Source organism: Caretta caretta, chromosome 12 (assembly GCF_965140235.1).
Source record: "Caretta caretta isolate rCarCar2 chromosome 12, rCarCar1.hap1, whole genome shotgun sequence".
Taxonomy (NCBI): Eukaryota; Metazoa; Chordata; order Testudines; family Cheloniidae; genus Caretta; species Caretta caretta.
The window spans coordinates 21004755-21020686 of NC_134217.1; the positions used below are offsets into that span (position 1 = coordinate 21004755).

The window sequence follows — 15932 nt, forward strand, 5'->3', positions numbered from 1 at the left end:
CGCTATGCTTTCTTTGCACATCTTGCTTTGCTTCCATGGGCTCTCTCAAATGGGCATTCATGTCTGGCCAGTCGAAACTCTGCTTGGCTCATCTCAGGTATACCTCCGTACCCAAGTGCGAAGTGTGTCTTCGTCTCACAATATCCGCACTTAATTTTGCTGGGATTATTGCTTAGTACTGCTCTTTGAAATTTCACATTTCTGTTTTGCAGGAAACTTTGACATTTTGAAATTTGTTTTCATTCCAAATTGGAATATTTTCAAAATTTCCAGCAAAACAGAAATTCTGAAGCAGAAGAAGAAGAAGAAGAAGAAGAAATGTTTTGAAAGCTTGTTGCAAAACAAAATTTAAATTTTTTTAAACTACTTCATTTAAATAAAATAATATTTGATATTTTTTATTTTTCCATTATTTCATGACACATCAATAGTTGTAGTATATAGTATGTCATGTTTTTCATGTACATTTGCTATATTATGCTTTCTCTTTAAACCACAAGTAATTAGATTTTTAAAACATCAAACTTTTAAATATTTAGTTACATATGTTTGTATGATAGCAATAACATCAAAATAGCAAATATATATCTAAAAATAAAATGAAATTTCATCTTCCAAGTGTCTGCACTACAGAAGTAACTGCATAAAGACAGATACCACGGTCAGGATCCTCGGTACAGTAGTTTGCTACTTTCAAATCTGGATCAATCCCACAGTTCTTTCTCACAAAAAAATCCTGAAAATCTGGGTCCAAGTACTGCTCAGTTACACCTAGGCTTGTCAAGTAACTTGTGGAAGTAAATTTAAGGGTCATCCCACTGACTTCAAGGGAGATACTTAGACTTACACTGATGCAACTGAAAGCAAAGTATGTCTCACTGAATTCAAGTAGCCTGTAATAATTGTTAAAAGCAGTAAGGAGTGTTGGCCAAGCTGAACAATTTGCTATAGCGGATCTTGTAAATTTACACTTATTATATATAGTTACAGATGATGGTTGCATGGCATAATAAGAGAAATCCTAACCAGGTGCTATTGGCCCCACTTCAGAATACCTGTGAAAAGACCAAATTTATAGATGATCAATTCTTAGCTGCTGTTTCAAGGGAATTTTTCCATTTATTAAAATTCTCCTTTTTCTTTTTCCTTAAATGAACTGTAGGAACCCTAGAAATCAAAGTCCTGTTTATTCACCGGCAGCAGTGCTCCTTTACCCAATCTTAGATTTTAATAACATACAAAATATACCAGGCCAAATCCTCACCTTCGTGCTCTGCAGGTGTGGAGCTGGCTGAGCACCTGTGCCCTGGCAAGCTTTGCATAGCCATCAAGAGCAGCCACCTGCTTCAGAGGCAGAGTCTTAGGCTTTGCTGCAGATGGCCATATACAGTAACTGTGGAGCTTCTGTGGGAGATGATGAATCCTGTATGCCCTAGTTCAAGGGCTGGCCCCTCCAAAGCTGTTAGAGTGGTCCAGGCATGAGATGAGGCTGACAGTTTGGAAATGGGGCTGTCAGCTGGAACTCATGGTACCAGTGATTTAGATGCATATAATAAGTATAGAGATGTTGAAGTGGTCATGTTTTTACATGTACATTTGCTATATTATACTTGCTCTTTAAACCACAAAAAATTAAACAGATTGTTTAAAACCTCAAACATTTAACTATTTAGTTACATCTGTTGGTATGATAGCAATAAGAACAAAAAAATAGCAAATAGAGTGGCAGTAAAGGATGTGGTCAACTTAACAGCTTCTCTGGTCAATTTTAACTTTGCTTTTTCTGACCTTGATGCATTTATGTTTTCAGACATCACTATGTATTAGCATATACATATTTGTGCACAGTATCTTTTTTTAAGGAAAAATTAGGAGAACGGCTATTGATCATGTATATCAGTAAATACATCATACATGGGGCTGATCCTATAACCACTGGCATTCAAATCTCCTGTTGCTATAAATGAGAATTTAGAATGTGTGTAATATGCAGGCTTGGGCCCTTAGGATCCAGACCTGCCAAGTACTGAACACCCTCGGTTCCCATTTGGATCAGTGTGTTTCAAAGACACTTGGAAGTTATAGGAGCCCTTCAGCACCTCAGAGGATTGGGGTCACTGTGCCTTTATTTCAATGTGCACAATGTATTAATGCCAGCAACTGCAGAATGATAGTCTGCATTTTTTGACTGAGTTTTAACTGTACTTGGTCCCTCGGTTGACTTCAGTGTGCCTGTATGTCTACGGGCTCATATGTAGATGTAAACAGAGCCCTATTTATGTGTAATGCACAGATCTCCAGACATACCGATATGAAAAGAATGTCTGGAGTGGGAACTCTTCCCTGTAGTTATTTCTGAACTATATTTCTTTCTACATGCCAAAGACCCTTGTCCCTAGACCTGCCCCGGGCTTCTCTAAACAGAACATTTGTGAGTTATATAAGCATAGACACAAATCTGGAAAACATATTGATATAAAAACTTCCTTCGTTTGCCCCTCTTCTTGAATGACTAAAAGGCCAAATAGAATTTTAAATAACTTTTCCACCTTCCCCAAAATTATTTTTCTTAGGGCAAAAAACAAGCATGAGAAAGGTCACTCTAAAGGGGGGAGGGAAGAAGAGGGGCTCTTACACCAGGTAACCCCAGTCCCAACTGTCAGAGCAGCCTTTGGAGTCTGTCATAGGGACATATCTGGTGTCCAGAGCCATTCCTATATACAGGTTCCATTTGTCCCAGGTACTGTTACTCTGGCTGGCTTGTCACGGGCCTCCATTGAGCAGACAGTTGGGGCAGGATTATGACTGGGAGGGAAGGGGTGATGAGGAGGCCCACTGCCTCAACAGAAGCTCCTTGAGGCAGTACAAAGAGAGTATGTCTGCTGATACATCCTTCAAAAGTGTTAACTATGCACTCTCCCCTGCATGGAGGTAGCTCCATTGGCACGTGCAAGGATTTGGGGGTGGGTATCATCCCACCTCCTCTTTGCCCATTTTAGGGGAGTCTGGAAAGATTTGCATAGACAACACTTGTGCTGTCTGAGTGCAAGGACTGGGAATGTACCCAGCCCCTCCAAAGAGACAGAAGGGCACAGATTCCTTGCACCTGACCGTCACCTAGCCCTTTGCGTTTCCACATATGCTGACCCTTGGAGAACTGAGTTACGTGTTTCCTGTATTAGGCTCATTCTCTGCCTCATGAAGTTTAGTTGGTTTAGATGTGCCAAGTGTGACCCTTTCTCTTTGTGAGCTGTTTTTTCCCACTTGTACCTTCCGCCTCTCTCGCAGCAACACTCAATTATAGGACAAAAGATGACCAGGAAATACCTTTTTAGATCTTGAGTTTATACAGCTATGCCATGCTTCCCTCCTTTCACACACATCTCTAATGCCCTTTAATAACAACTTTATGAATTGCTTCTTTTTCGGCCTTAGTTAATTGCATTTGTTAATGATTTTCTGTAAAAATTCCTTTTAATGCTCAGCTGTTACTTAATTGATGGTCCCATATACAAATGTACATGGAAAGACTTAAAATAAAATGCCAGTAACTGAAGGCAAGCAGCATTCATGCAAGGTGGCTTCTCATAAAGTCATTGGAGTCTGGAAGCTAGATGGTGTGAAAATTAATTCTTAATAACATGCTGGCAGATTTGTGATTGACTATTTTGCTATTGAATAGTAATATATCTTTGCTGGTGAGGCAAATGTAGGCCATGAGTTAATCTGAGCAGTGGTGCCTTGTTTACAGAAGAACATTTCCAAGTATTCCCTTTAATTGAGCCACAGAACGCACATGGAGAGACTCACATTGCATGCAAACCTGTGGAATAAACCCAGACGAATGTTTTCATAATAGGTTATATAAAGCTTGACTCCTAAATTAAAAGTGGACTGATTTTTTTCAGAGATACTGAGTGCCTTCATGTCCCATTTGAAGGTTTCCTCTCTGAAAAGTGACTGTAAATACAGCACTGGATGGTTCCCTGTTTGTCTCTCAATGACTCCATAACTAATACACTTGGTGGTTTACAAGTGTAAAGCTGTTTCTTCCGCCAGCCCCACAAACTCAACCTTGTGGCACAGTGTAAACTTCTTTCTTTTTAATGCCGGTAGCTAATGAATAGAAAACAAAACTTGTATTTTATCACCTTTTTAGAAATATTTCTGTGCAAACTCTTTGACTGTTATGATGCATGGAAAGGAGTTGGCTATGGGAAGAATCGTTTCCAACCTCTCTACATTGTTATAAAGTTAAACATTTAACTTGTAGACTCCTTATATTAGAAGCTCCAGCACTTAATAGTGCATCCAGCAGCTATTAAAGCAGAGGAACACACTTAAGAAGCAGTAATGCCTAAAGCTGATAGTGGACAGCAAACTAGATATGAGTTGGGAATATGATAAAATAGTAGGGAAGACCCAGTTTTGATCTACAACATAACAACCTGTAGCAGGGCAGTTATACTCCTTGGTGCCTCTGCTGACAATAGAGTTGCCAGGTGTCCAGTTTTCGACCAGAATGCCTGGTCGAAAAGGGACCCTGGCGGCTCCAGTCAGCACAGCTGATGGGGCCACTAAAAGTCCGGTTGGCTGGCTCCACATAGCTCCCAGAAGCAGCTGGCATGTCCCTTCGGCTCCTAGGCACAGAGGTGGCCGGGGGGTTCCACGCACTACCCTGTCCACAGTGCCGGTGCAACCCTGAGCACTGGCTCTGCAGCTCTCATTGACCGGGACCTGTGGCCAATGGGAGCTGCAGGGGCAGCGTCTGCAGATGAGGGCAGTGCATGGAGCCCCCTGGCCGCCCCTCTGCCTAGGAGCTAGAGAGACATGCTGCCCGCTTCTGGGAGCCGCCTGAGGTAAGTGGAGCCCACACCCCGAACCTCTTCCCACATGCCAACCCCCTGCCCTAGCCCTGAGCCCTCTCCTGTATCCTAACTCCCTCCCAGAAACTGCACCCCCTCCCACACCCCAACCCCCTGCCCCATCCCTGAGCTCCCTCCTGCACTCCAAACTCCTCGGCCCCAGCCCAGAGCCCCCTCCAGCACCCTGAACCCCTCATCCCTGGCCCCATCCCAGAGTCCACACCCCCAGCCCAGATTCCATACCCCCTCCCACACTCCTGCCCCAGCCTGAAGCCCCCTCCTCCACCCCTCATCCCTGGCCCCACCCCAGAGCCTGCACCCCCAGCCAGAGCCTTCACCCCCTCCTATACCCCAACCCCCTGTCCCAGCCCAGTGAAAAGGAGTGAGTGAGCGATGGGTGGGGACAGGGGGTCAGGCAAGGGTGTTCGGTTTTCTGCAATCAGAAAGTTGGCAACCCCAGCTGACAACAGTACTCCAGTACTCTTTCTGTGACTCTGGTGAGAAAATACCTTATGCACTAATTCCAGGGTTTTATCCTCTCTATGGACCAGATTCTGATACCCCTACAGTGATAGCCCCTGGTTCAGTCTTGTTCACTCAATGAGAACACTCGTGGAAAGAGGCACTACTTCACATAAGGGCAGCAGAATCTGCCTCTGTGTGGGTTCTCTCTAGTGTAAGAACGTTGGTGCGAATTGCAGAAACACCTCCCCTCCCATACACTATCACAGATCACTTGCAGTGTGTATAACATCCTTGTGGCATCTAAAGCAATTTCTTACATGGAAAAGTAATATAGGAAAGTAGGTAATGCATTTTTATCACTATCTTAATGTGACTGAGCAGATGGAAACCAGGAGGGGAGCCAGCACCATGCAACCAGCCAGCTTTCCACAGGTCACCAGCAAGTGGTTCACAGGCTCCAGTCTGAGAATCCTTGCCATTTTGAGCTCTGGGCACTTTGTTACTGGAATGATTTAGACAAATGGGGGAGGAGGGGGGAAGGGGATTTAGAGAAGAGCCATAAAAAAGAGTCAGAGATTAAAACCTGACTTGCAAGGAATGATTTAAAAGAATTAAATATACTTGGCTAAGGGACAAAAACCTGGGAACATAACTGTTTGCACCTTTTGAGTACTTGTAAACATCACAGGGAGAAGAATTATTTAAGGTAGCACAAGGTAATAGGTATAAGAAATTTTATCTGTATGTGAGAAAATTCTTCTTAACTATGAGATCATCTACACTGTGGAGAAGTCCCAAGAGGTAGGATGAAGGTCCCATCACTTGTGGCATTTAAAACTAATCTGGATAAAGCCTTTGAGACAATCCAAACAATCCTGCCCTTCCTGGGGTTTGGACTAGATGACTTTAATCGGTCTCTTCCACATCTGACTTTTCTAGATATTGCTCTTTATGTGTAGAAGGTAAACAAAATGCTTCGGCCTTGCTGCCTCAATTCCAAACAAAACTGGTACATGTCTTGTTGATCAAGGAATGTTGCAGAGTACAGCCACAGCATTTGTCATTTTCTTTTAAAGTGCTGGGTGGTTGATCCCTGTCATCTGTCAGGAAGTGGTGTAATGGGTTAAGGTATATTGATAGAAGTCTCAATAGCTGCTATAACAGAAGCCAAGTTTAGGCCATACCATTAGTAATGCATAATGAAATGACCTAAGTGAAAGGCAGGCTTTGGGGAATAAAGGCATTTGAGCTGGATAGCTCTAGTATGTGATCTTACTATTAAAATTAAGCTTCTGGCCTCTGACTGAAATGATGAAAATAAATCCTCCTATATTCTTCTATATTAAGAAGCTATGTTGTAACACTTTTTTAAAGACAGGGTATTAATCTATCCCTCTCTCCTTGTCTTTTTCTTTTCTAGGTACAGGACCTATTTATGCTACAGACCCACTTCTATATATGTTCCTGTTAATACTGCATAAGCTTGTACACTTATTAGTAAACCACTGATGGACTATTTTATCCAATATTCCTAAGCCAAACAAAAAGGAACCTGTTTAAAAACAAAACAAACCCTTGATAAGAACTGTAGTTTTAAAGATGGACAGAGAGAGACTGAAAGAAGCATGACAAACTGTACATGGGGAGGGGGGAACATATTTTTGGGGATGTTACACAAAATAAACCACCTAAAATAATGAATCTAGTTTCCAGATGATATGGTGTAAAGCCACGCTCTGTGCATGGCACCTATGATTTCTCTATTTTAATGTAATTTTTTTTCTTTTCTAAACCTTCCCTCTGACTATTCATTTTGCACGAACTGTTGAGCAGTTATCTTTATGATAATATGTAAAGATGTTGAGTTAAAGCCCTTCTAAAGAAGGGAAATATTTTTAGTAGATTATTGTGTTTAGGTTTTTGGATTTCCTTTTTCTGTTTTTTAATTAAAGTAAATTATTTCTTTTTGAGACATTTTGATTAAAAAAGGCACATCTTACCATAATTAATATTCACTGTCAATAATATTTATTTTTAAATAAAGATTGGAAGCAAGGTAAGACATTTGTTTATAAACTGTATTGTATATTGCTGAATAACAGTTGAATAAAAAGATTTTGAAATAATGTTTCTGCAGCTGTGTATGAGTTTTAATGCCTTTATACATAGACAGCACTGAATTGCTACATGTATTGTGTGTTCCTCCTTCAGTCACAATTCATGGCTGTTTGCCTACTTTCTGAAGCACTCAGAACATCCAAGAATCTTGCTATCACCTGCCTGTTCACAACAAGCAGGGCAAAGGAACGATGGTGCAACATGTAACTGTATATTAAATCTATATAAAAAAGGAATCTGTTGCCAGGTGTGTTAGTATCTGGTCACAAAGCAGAGATTTATTTCACTTTGCTGATAACCTCAGTCTGGGGAAGCTGCTACATTATGCAAAGTCAGAAGAACCAATAAACAATATGGAATGTTGAAGGTAGGTTAAATTTTGGATGTATCCGTTTTTACAATATCCTTGCAAAAACAGTGGAATGAAAAAAATTAATTACATTCTCAAATGTGCAATATTAATAAACTAAAAGCTAATAATGTATTGTGTGACGTAGATCGTACTTAGTCCTGCCAGGAGTGCAGGGGACTGGACTAGATGGCCTCTCGAGGTCCCTTCCAGTCCTATGATTCTGTGATATAAGTAGGGCCTGAACCAACATCCATTGACTGCAATGGGTTCTGGATAAGGCTCTTAAATTTCTGTTGACAAATACCAAGTAGAGCTGGTTGACTTTTTTTTTTTTTTGAATGAAAAGGGTTCCCCCCCTCTCCTCCAAAGATGGACTTTTTGCAACAAACAATTTTTTCACAAAAAAATGGTTTGAGAACATTTTCATTAACAAAAATGTCATCTCTTAAAAAAACAGAATGGTTATTGAAACTTCATCTTTACTGAAAAATGGTTATGTGGGGGAGAGGTCAACTTCAAACACTGAGATTGGTTTGAAACTGGGATAAGGTTTGCCTGTGCAAGCCTTGCTTTACATTGGAGCACTGCATCTATACTGGGGGTTTAGACAACACCCCTAAATATGTATCGTAGGTCCTCCATTTTTTTTAAACTGTTACTGCTTAATTGTCTGGTGTCTGTAACTGATCCAGTTTATGTTTACATCATTATGTAATATTTCCATTTATATGTTTGAATTCCTGTCGAAGAGTAGGGAATTTATATTTAATATGCTTACAGTTATGGAATTTTGGGGGCAAATATTTAGAAACAAAATAGTAGGTTAATCTTTTTACATTTTAACAGTGTATTCATTTATCTTAAACCCCTAGTGTGATGAATGTCAATAGGCTTCACTAATGATCAAATTGAGTTTGATTTTTAAAGAGGAAAATATTCTTACCGATATGAAGAAAACCAACCCATAACATAAATAAGGAGTTGCCTGCTAAATGCCAGTACACATGGCTCATATTTTGTCAATACATTAAGCTGTTTCAGATTTCATTCATATTGATCAGTAATCTAATTGTAAATGTAATCTTGTTTTTTGGAGATAAAGGGAATCTGACCTGAAGGATATATGATTTTTTAAATAGTTTGTTCAATACTGCACTGTGCTAATGTCAGTTTAAAGAGTTAGCTATTATTGTTATCTAGGGGACCAGAAGGGCTGGACAGTGAAACAGCAAAATCTGTGTCTGTTTCATTTTTCTGAGAAAGGGATATTGCTTTCAAAAGAAACACCCTTATTTGATATTTCAAGAGCTACATTTCCTACAGATGTTTTATTTCCAGAAAGATTTGCCTGAGGAAGCAGATGTACAATATTCACTTATAGTACTTCATTAAGGCCCTGCTGCACCATTTCCGAATATCTCTTACAAAGAGAAGATGGCTGTATCTACAAGACTGAATCCTAAAAAAGAAATAACCAGATGGCGGTGGACAAAAATGGTGGTAGGTTCAATGACTTCAGCAGGTGTTGAGGATGTTCCGTTCCTTGAGATTGACTTTTTATGTGTTTTGATTAGCAGGAAACAAATGAGGCTTTTAAAGTTCTTTAGCCACCATGCAGTCCTCTGCCAACCATGTACGTGGAGTACTGGAGATGCAGCTCTTGATGTTTGACTCAAACAATGAAGGATTCTGTATAACTCTCTAGCTCAGTCAGCTTTAGTGTTTTAACATTATAGTGGAAATTGGAGTATTTACTATACCTAAACACTTAGATGTGAATCTTCTTCCAGAATCTCTTCCTTTGGAACAGTTCTGTGCTCCACTCTGCCCTGGTCAACACCAAATACACTACTTCAAATATTTGTTGTATGCTAAGATGCAAATTTTTAATGGACTCTTCCTAATGAGTTAAACTGGTAAATAAACACACTCTCTTATCTGGCAGAGTGCTTCTGAGAGTTCATGGGGACTGGCTATGGTATGATTGCTTGCTTTTGTTTACATATTGAAAAATAAATGAATTTAGTGCTCATGACAGGTGCTCTATTTACCACGATGGAGACAACAAGCTTCTGTCAACAGAACAGGTACAGCAAAGGCAGTCATTTTTGCAAGCTTCCTCGGACTATCGACCTGAATCCTCTTCTGGAGGGACTACAAGAGAATGAGAGGGTTGTTCAGTCTCCCTACATATGAGGAATCTGGCTTCTCTGATGAGACTGCCAATCATAGTGATGGATTTGTGATGAAAACTTCTCAACTAGCCATTGGATTGAAACACCAGCTCATTTCATATATACCACCATGTGGTGGTAACTCTGAGTCGCTACCACGTTGTGCTAAACTCAGGCTGGTGAGTCCATATCACAGTACTAATTCCCTTAAATCCATTCAGTCTTTCATGGGTATGTAGTAGATGCATCTACACAAAAAGCAGAACTTTGGAAGAACATGTGGTGGAAACAGTTACTCTGAGGTTCTGGAGCCTGGAATATCCTATACGTAATCACTGTTCTAAGATGGTGGAAAAGGGATATTCCTGCTTTCAGAAAGTGAAGGTGAGTGGGATTCTCCTTTACAGTGGGGAAGAAAAGCAGGGGTGAAAAGAAAAGAGGTGAATGCTAGATGCTGCCTAAATTAATACTAGCATTTAATTGATGACCAGAAAATTGTTCACGGACAGTTATTCCAGCTGAAGTACTTTGTGGGTTTGCTAATGTTAACAAGAGCTTTGGTAATCTACTGATTAATTCAGGGGTGGGCAAACCTTTTGGCCTGAGGGCCACATCGGGGTTCCGAAACTATATGGAGGGCCGGTGTAGTGTATTCAATTGCTCCCCACAGGAATGTGCTATTTACGGTGTACTACTCATGGCTGCCAGCCCTGGTGCTCCATAAGTAGCATATTCCTACGGGGAGCAATTTAATACACTACACCTGGCGGCTCTCACAGCCGCGCTGCCCAGGAGGAGCTCGCAGCCCCGCTGCCCAGAGCGCTGGCAGCACGGTGAGCTGAAGCTGCAGGGGAGGAGCCGGGGACTAGCCTCCCGCCAGGAGCTCAAGGGCCGGGCAGGGCAGTCCCGCAGGCCATAGTTTGCCCACCTCTGGATAAAGTTCTGGTCATGTAAGTGAAACCTGAATGGGTTTTAACTGAGTTCCTTAGATGAGTTCAACAATATGCTGGTGGGGATGGCAAAAAACTTCTCAGAGGAGGAAAAAGTAGAAGGGGGCAAGAAAAGGGTAAATAGTTGAAGCATAAAGTGGTGGAATGTTCTAGTCCAGTTCTTAGACTACACTCATCAGCATAGAAACTGATCATATAACATGATTTTCAGGAGCTAGGAATGCCATACATCTCATAACAATTGCCCTTGACTTTATATTTTGGTCACAGAACGTGTACCTGCAGAGGACTTTGACATCCATTAAAAGCTTTGTGTACTTGAAGTCTTTAAACCATGATTTGAGGACTTCAGTAGCTCAGACATAGGTAAGAGGTTTATCGCAGGAGTGGGTGGGTGAGATTCTGTGGCCTGCATTGTGCAGGAGATCAGACTAGATGATCATAATGGTCCCTTCTGACCTTGGTATCTATGAGTCCACTGGGAAAAAATGAAATTACCAAGACTTTTAATGTTTCAGACTTTAACTTCTTTATCATTACTGAGATGAGAATTAAATTAGACTAATGTAGAAAATAAGAAGAGTTTCAGACCTCAATTTGAAAAGTGAAACAGTCACCAGAGGATTTGGTGAAAAAGTTTTATTAGAAAAGTATGAATTTTAAATACAATTAAATCTATTGGGCCAAATTCAGGACTTTTTCCATTCTATGAGACATGACTGTACTCTACCACAGCATCTTCAGTACTTGTATTCTGACATGACTAGCTCGAGCCCTCCCTCCCATGCAGGGCTTGCATTGCCAATCACCCAGCCCCCTCCCTGCACGTTCCTCAGTTGGCAAGAGCAAACGGGACAAATGTGCAGTTTTGGCAAAAAAAAGTTGGGACAGGGGACTACCCTGGCCAAAACAGGACGTATAGTCACGCTACTCCTAGAGAAAAGTGCAGCGGTTCTATCTCACTTGGCCAACTCTTTTCCCAAATACACATACATAGAAGAAGCAACCTGGAGTTGGCACAATATTTTGAGAGTAGTACAGGGGAGCATTGGCTGAAAAACATGGAGGCAGCACTGCTCATAATACATTTGTAGTCTTAAAACTAAATGTAACCATAAGAAATATTCAGAAGGAAAATGGCCCTAATAACTGACAAACTTAAAATGAATGTATGTTGGGAGGAGGTTTTACAGCTTTATTGCTTCTGAGTGTGTTGGGGATTTTTACTAAAACATCTTTCCTTTGAGAGCACTACTTCCCTGAAAAGGGAAATGGCTTCGCTTCTCCTGATCATATTCACAAAGGGCAACATACCTCTACAGTTTCTGCTTTAGTTTTAATGGCCAAAGCCTTGCAGCAACTTTTGCTCTTTCATAAGATTCAGTGTCCATTAGGAATAGGTACTATGTACTATACAGCTTTCAGGGAGTTTTGTTTCTTCCAATTGCCTACCATAATAAGTCAGAAGACCTTCAGAACCTAACACTAGGTTAATTGAATTTTTGACATGTTACATCAAATCCAAGTGCTGTGGGGGTTTTTTGTGCATTACTTCTATTATCATGGGACAGTACACATAACTCCTGGGCTACTGCAGTGCCAATGCGAGCTAAGAGTAAGCAATGATTTTTATGTACCAAGGCTAATAACCAGTACACAGTTTCACTGAAAAATTAATGGAACTTTGCACTTTTCATCCTAATGGCTCCAGGCTGCACCGTCAGTCTGGTTGCACTTACGCCAGTGTCAATCCACTGACATAAACGGAGTTAACTCCAGATTTACACCAGTGTTACAGATCAAATCTGGCCCTGTGTGTACTCAAAATGCACAGGACAAATTAGCTTTTGCAATACATGTGTGTAGGGATCTTTTTAAATCATGTTACACGTCTGCAAAATTTGCTTTTTATGCCATGACAAACCCACAAAAAAATGTGAGGTTTCTCTGCAGCATTTCTCAAAATGGGAGCCCCAACCCAAAAGGGAGTCGCAAGCCTATTAAGGGGTTGTGGTATTTACACCCTTACTTCTCCTCTTCTGCTGGTGGTGGTGCTGCCTTCAGGGCTGGGTGTCCAGCCAGCAGCCACTCCTGTTCACTTTGCCTTCAGAGCTGGGAAGCTGGAGACCAGATTTCACAGGGAGACCATATTTTATGGGGAGACCAGATTTCACAGTCCATGATGCAATTTTCACAGCCATGAGTTTGGTAGACCCCTACATATGTAATCTTTAAAGATCAAAGAAATATAGCCTACAAGCTGTTAGTATAGTGTTACAGAGTATCCACCTGATGTGCTTACATTTTTTTTAATGTCTTCCAAGCCTACATCAGGCAAAACTATCAAAGAAGGCAGTGGATGAAATCCTCCCTCTATTGAAATCAATGGCAAAAACCTCATGGACTTCAGGAGACCCAGGATTCCAGTCAATAAGGAAGCATAGCAAGTTTAGGCCTTCTGTTCAGAATGTAAAAAGACATTTGAGAACATTTTCATTTCTAACATGAAATCAGGTTGTGAGATTTATTTTAGTTGAAAGTTAGTAAATAAACTGCTTCATTGTGGAGAACTTGTATGTCAAAAACAAGTTGGTAACATAAGTGCTACTTCCATAGCATCTTTCACTAAACAATAAATTTTGTGCTTAGCCAGAGGCAGGCTAAGTTCATTTTCATCATCCTGAATCTTTGGGCAGTTATTATTCAAACTCCCTCAGTACTTCTATTTACTAAAAAAAGACAGAAAATTGATGGGATCAAAAATGTTAGTCTTAATGCTTTTAGCAAAGACAGATTGCAGTGTTTTCAACACTTGATATACGGGACAGTATAAGAGCATCCTTTTTCAATTAGTATTCTTCTGTATCTGAAGAAGTAGAAGTTTTGGAAACAAAAAAAGTGCACGTAATCACGAGCAAAAAGAAACCAATCCCCCCAAAATTGTTAATTATTTAGATAGAGTTAGGGTGACCAGATGTCTCGATTTTATAGGGACAGTCCCAATATTTGGGGATTTTTTTTTATATGAGCTCCTATACCCCCCACCCCCGTCCCGATTTTTCGCACTTGCTATCTGATCACCCTAGATAGAGTTGACCGTTGTCTTTGTGAATAATCATAAAAGCAGAATTGTACTTATATCTAGAGCAAAGTAATATTCAAACACTTCTGGTCAAAAACTTTTGATAATGTCTTTTTAAATGATTTATTTGTGAAATGACAGCCCTCCAATCCAAAGTCTTCTCAGTGTAACCATACTACTGCAGTCGCACCAGCTTCCCCACACTGACCCATCCGCATGCTGCACATCTGATCCAGAGGTGCAAAGATGGTCTACTCTCTCTGCTGAGTCAATCTCTGTTCTCTTGCTAGCAAACATACAGAATATGGCCTGTAGGTCAAAGGAATTTCTATTTGATTAAAATGGTTTATTGTTATGCTTACTATAAGACTTTACAGAGTTGGCTTTGGGTTTAAGGGTTTCCTATGGAAGGTAGATTGTTGGGGTTCCAATTCAACTCCCTTCTCTTCTTGGAATAGACTAGACCTGGAATGAACTCAATGACCAAATTGGTATTCATGTTGCTATCCCCTGACTTCTCCCTCAACAGTGAGGCTCTCTGCAGCTTCACGTGACACCACCTGCTAAGAAGCCAAGTAGGAAGTGAAGGAGGCATTTAAGGAATTTGCATTTTCACCACCAGTGTCACAGTGGGACAGGATCAGGGATGGTGCTGTGGACAGAGGCTGTACTTGTGATGTTGAGTACCATGTGGTTTATAGGTCACATAGTTTGAAGGGCCACCACTGACACTTTGATTCTCTGTGTTCCAGATTTGATAGAAAGGTACACTTTTTTTCAGCTTTACTTGTTTTAAAATTGGTCTCAGTGATCTTAAAAGTACAATATTAAAAAAAAATACGCTTTAAAAGAACACATTTAATCTGTTCTTTAATGGCAGGGAGCTTGTATCATAACCCCGGTGACATCCAGCCCTTTCATTATAGCAATTCATGAGCAATTCTAAACCCCCAAATGAAAATTAAGAATAAAATTGAAAAGGAACGTGCAGCAGATTAATTAATGGATCTCTGTGTAATGTTGTAGATGTGCCTCCCTTAAATTATTTTCCCACATCTCTAATGGAAAAGTCCTCTACAATTTAATAGGGGTGAAACTAATATGGTTATATGGAAATTACTCAAAATGTATAATAATATATAGATGCATGTATAGAGGGTGGGTTTTGTTAACTATTATCTTTGGTTTTATAGCCAGGTCTTTCTAAAGGAGGATGCTTTAGTTCAACTTCATGTTCATGGGCTTGATGCAGGAATCACTGGTGAAATTTTAAGGCCTGGGTTATACAAGAAGTCAGACTAGATGACTGCAGAATGTGCTCCTTTCTGGCCTTAAAATCTTTGAAGCCATGTCATTTCCAATGAAATTATAGATGATGTTTTTTAAAAAAAAACAATAAAGTTTATTTCTTATTAAATTTCATAAGGGTTATTAGTAGTTCTGACAGTCAGTGGGAGTATGGTCACTAATTTCCACTTCTGGGTCTTCAGGGGCCATATGCATTGTGTCTGGAGCTGACTGCTGATGTTGGGTGTCTCAACTAAATCCACAACTGCTTTGGCAAAATCCTAGTACTATACTTCTGAGTTCCATACACTCAATATCTTTTTGTAAATGTTGTTCTTATTCAAAGAGCATATTATAAGCCACAGAAAACATATATTTACACAATGTGTATAAAGTGCTGGATGTAGCATTGCATTTTGAATTTCTTAATTTATGTAATGTATTCATTCACTTTTAGTTTGCACTGGATAGTTCCATTTCAGTACTTCCTGGCTTGTCAGAATTGTTCCGAGTGATGGATATCTGTCAGTGTGTCATTAACCAAGCAGCTTTTGCATCTTTAAATATGTGTCATCTGTTGTACAGAAAGGTAATTTGTACTTCCATTTGGTTGTACTCTCTGGAAGGTAATTGTTTTGT

The 15932-nt window shown here is 40.3% G+C and overlaps 2 protein-coding genes across 3 annotated transcripts in view; both read left to right on the forward strand.

Annotated features, from left to right (window-relative positions):
* VSTM2B (V-set and transmembrane domain containing 2B) overlaps nucleotides 1–7456 on the forward strand; it is a 33688-nt gene extending 26232 nt beyond the window's left edge. For both annotated transcript variants that reach the window (XM_048816773.2, XM_048816774.2), the window contains one exon: nucleotides 6751–7456. In XM_048816773.2, coding sequence (XP_048672730.2) covers nucleotides 6751–6839 — 89 coding nt within the window. In that variant the 3' untranslated portion in view covers nucleotides 6840–7456. The remainder of the gene's footprint in view (nucleotides 1–6750) is intronic.
* A 2863-nt stretch (nucleotides 7457–10319) lies between these two features.
* The window catches only part of POP4 (POP4 ribonuclease P/MRP subunit), a 31966-nt gene continuing 26353 nt past the window's right edge, over nucleotides 10320–15932 (forward strand). The window contains exons 1-2 of the mRNA XM_075118444.1: nucleotides 10320–10358; nucleotides 15751–15882. Of these exons, the coding sequence (XP_074974545.1) occupies nucleotides 10320–10358; nucleotides 15751–15882 (171 nt within the window). The remainder of the gene's footprint in view (nucleotides 10359–15750; nucleotides 15883–15932) is intronic.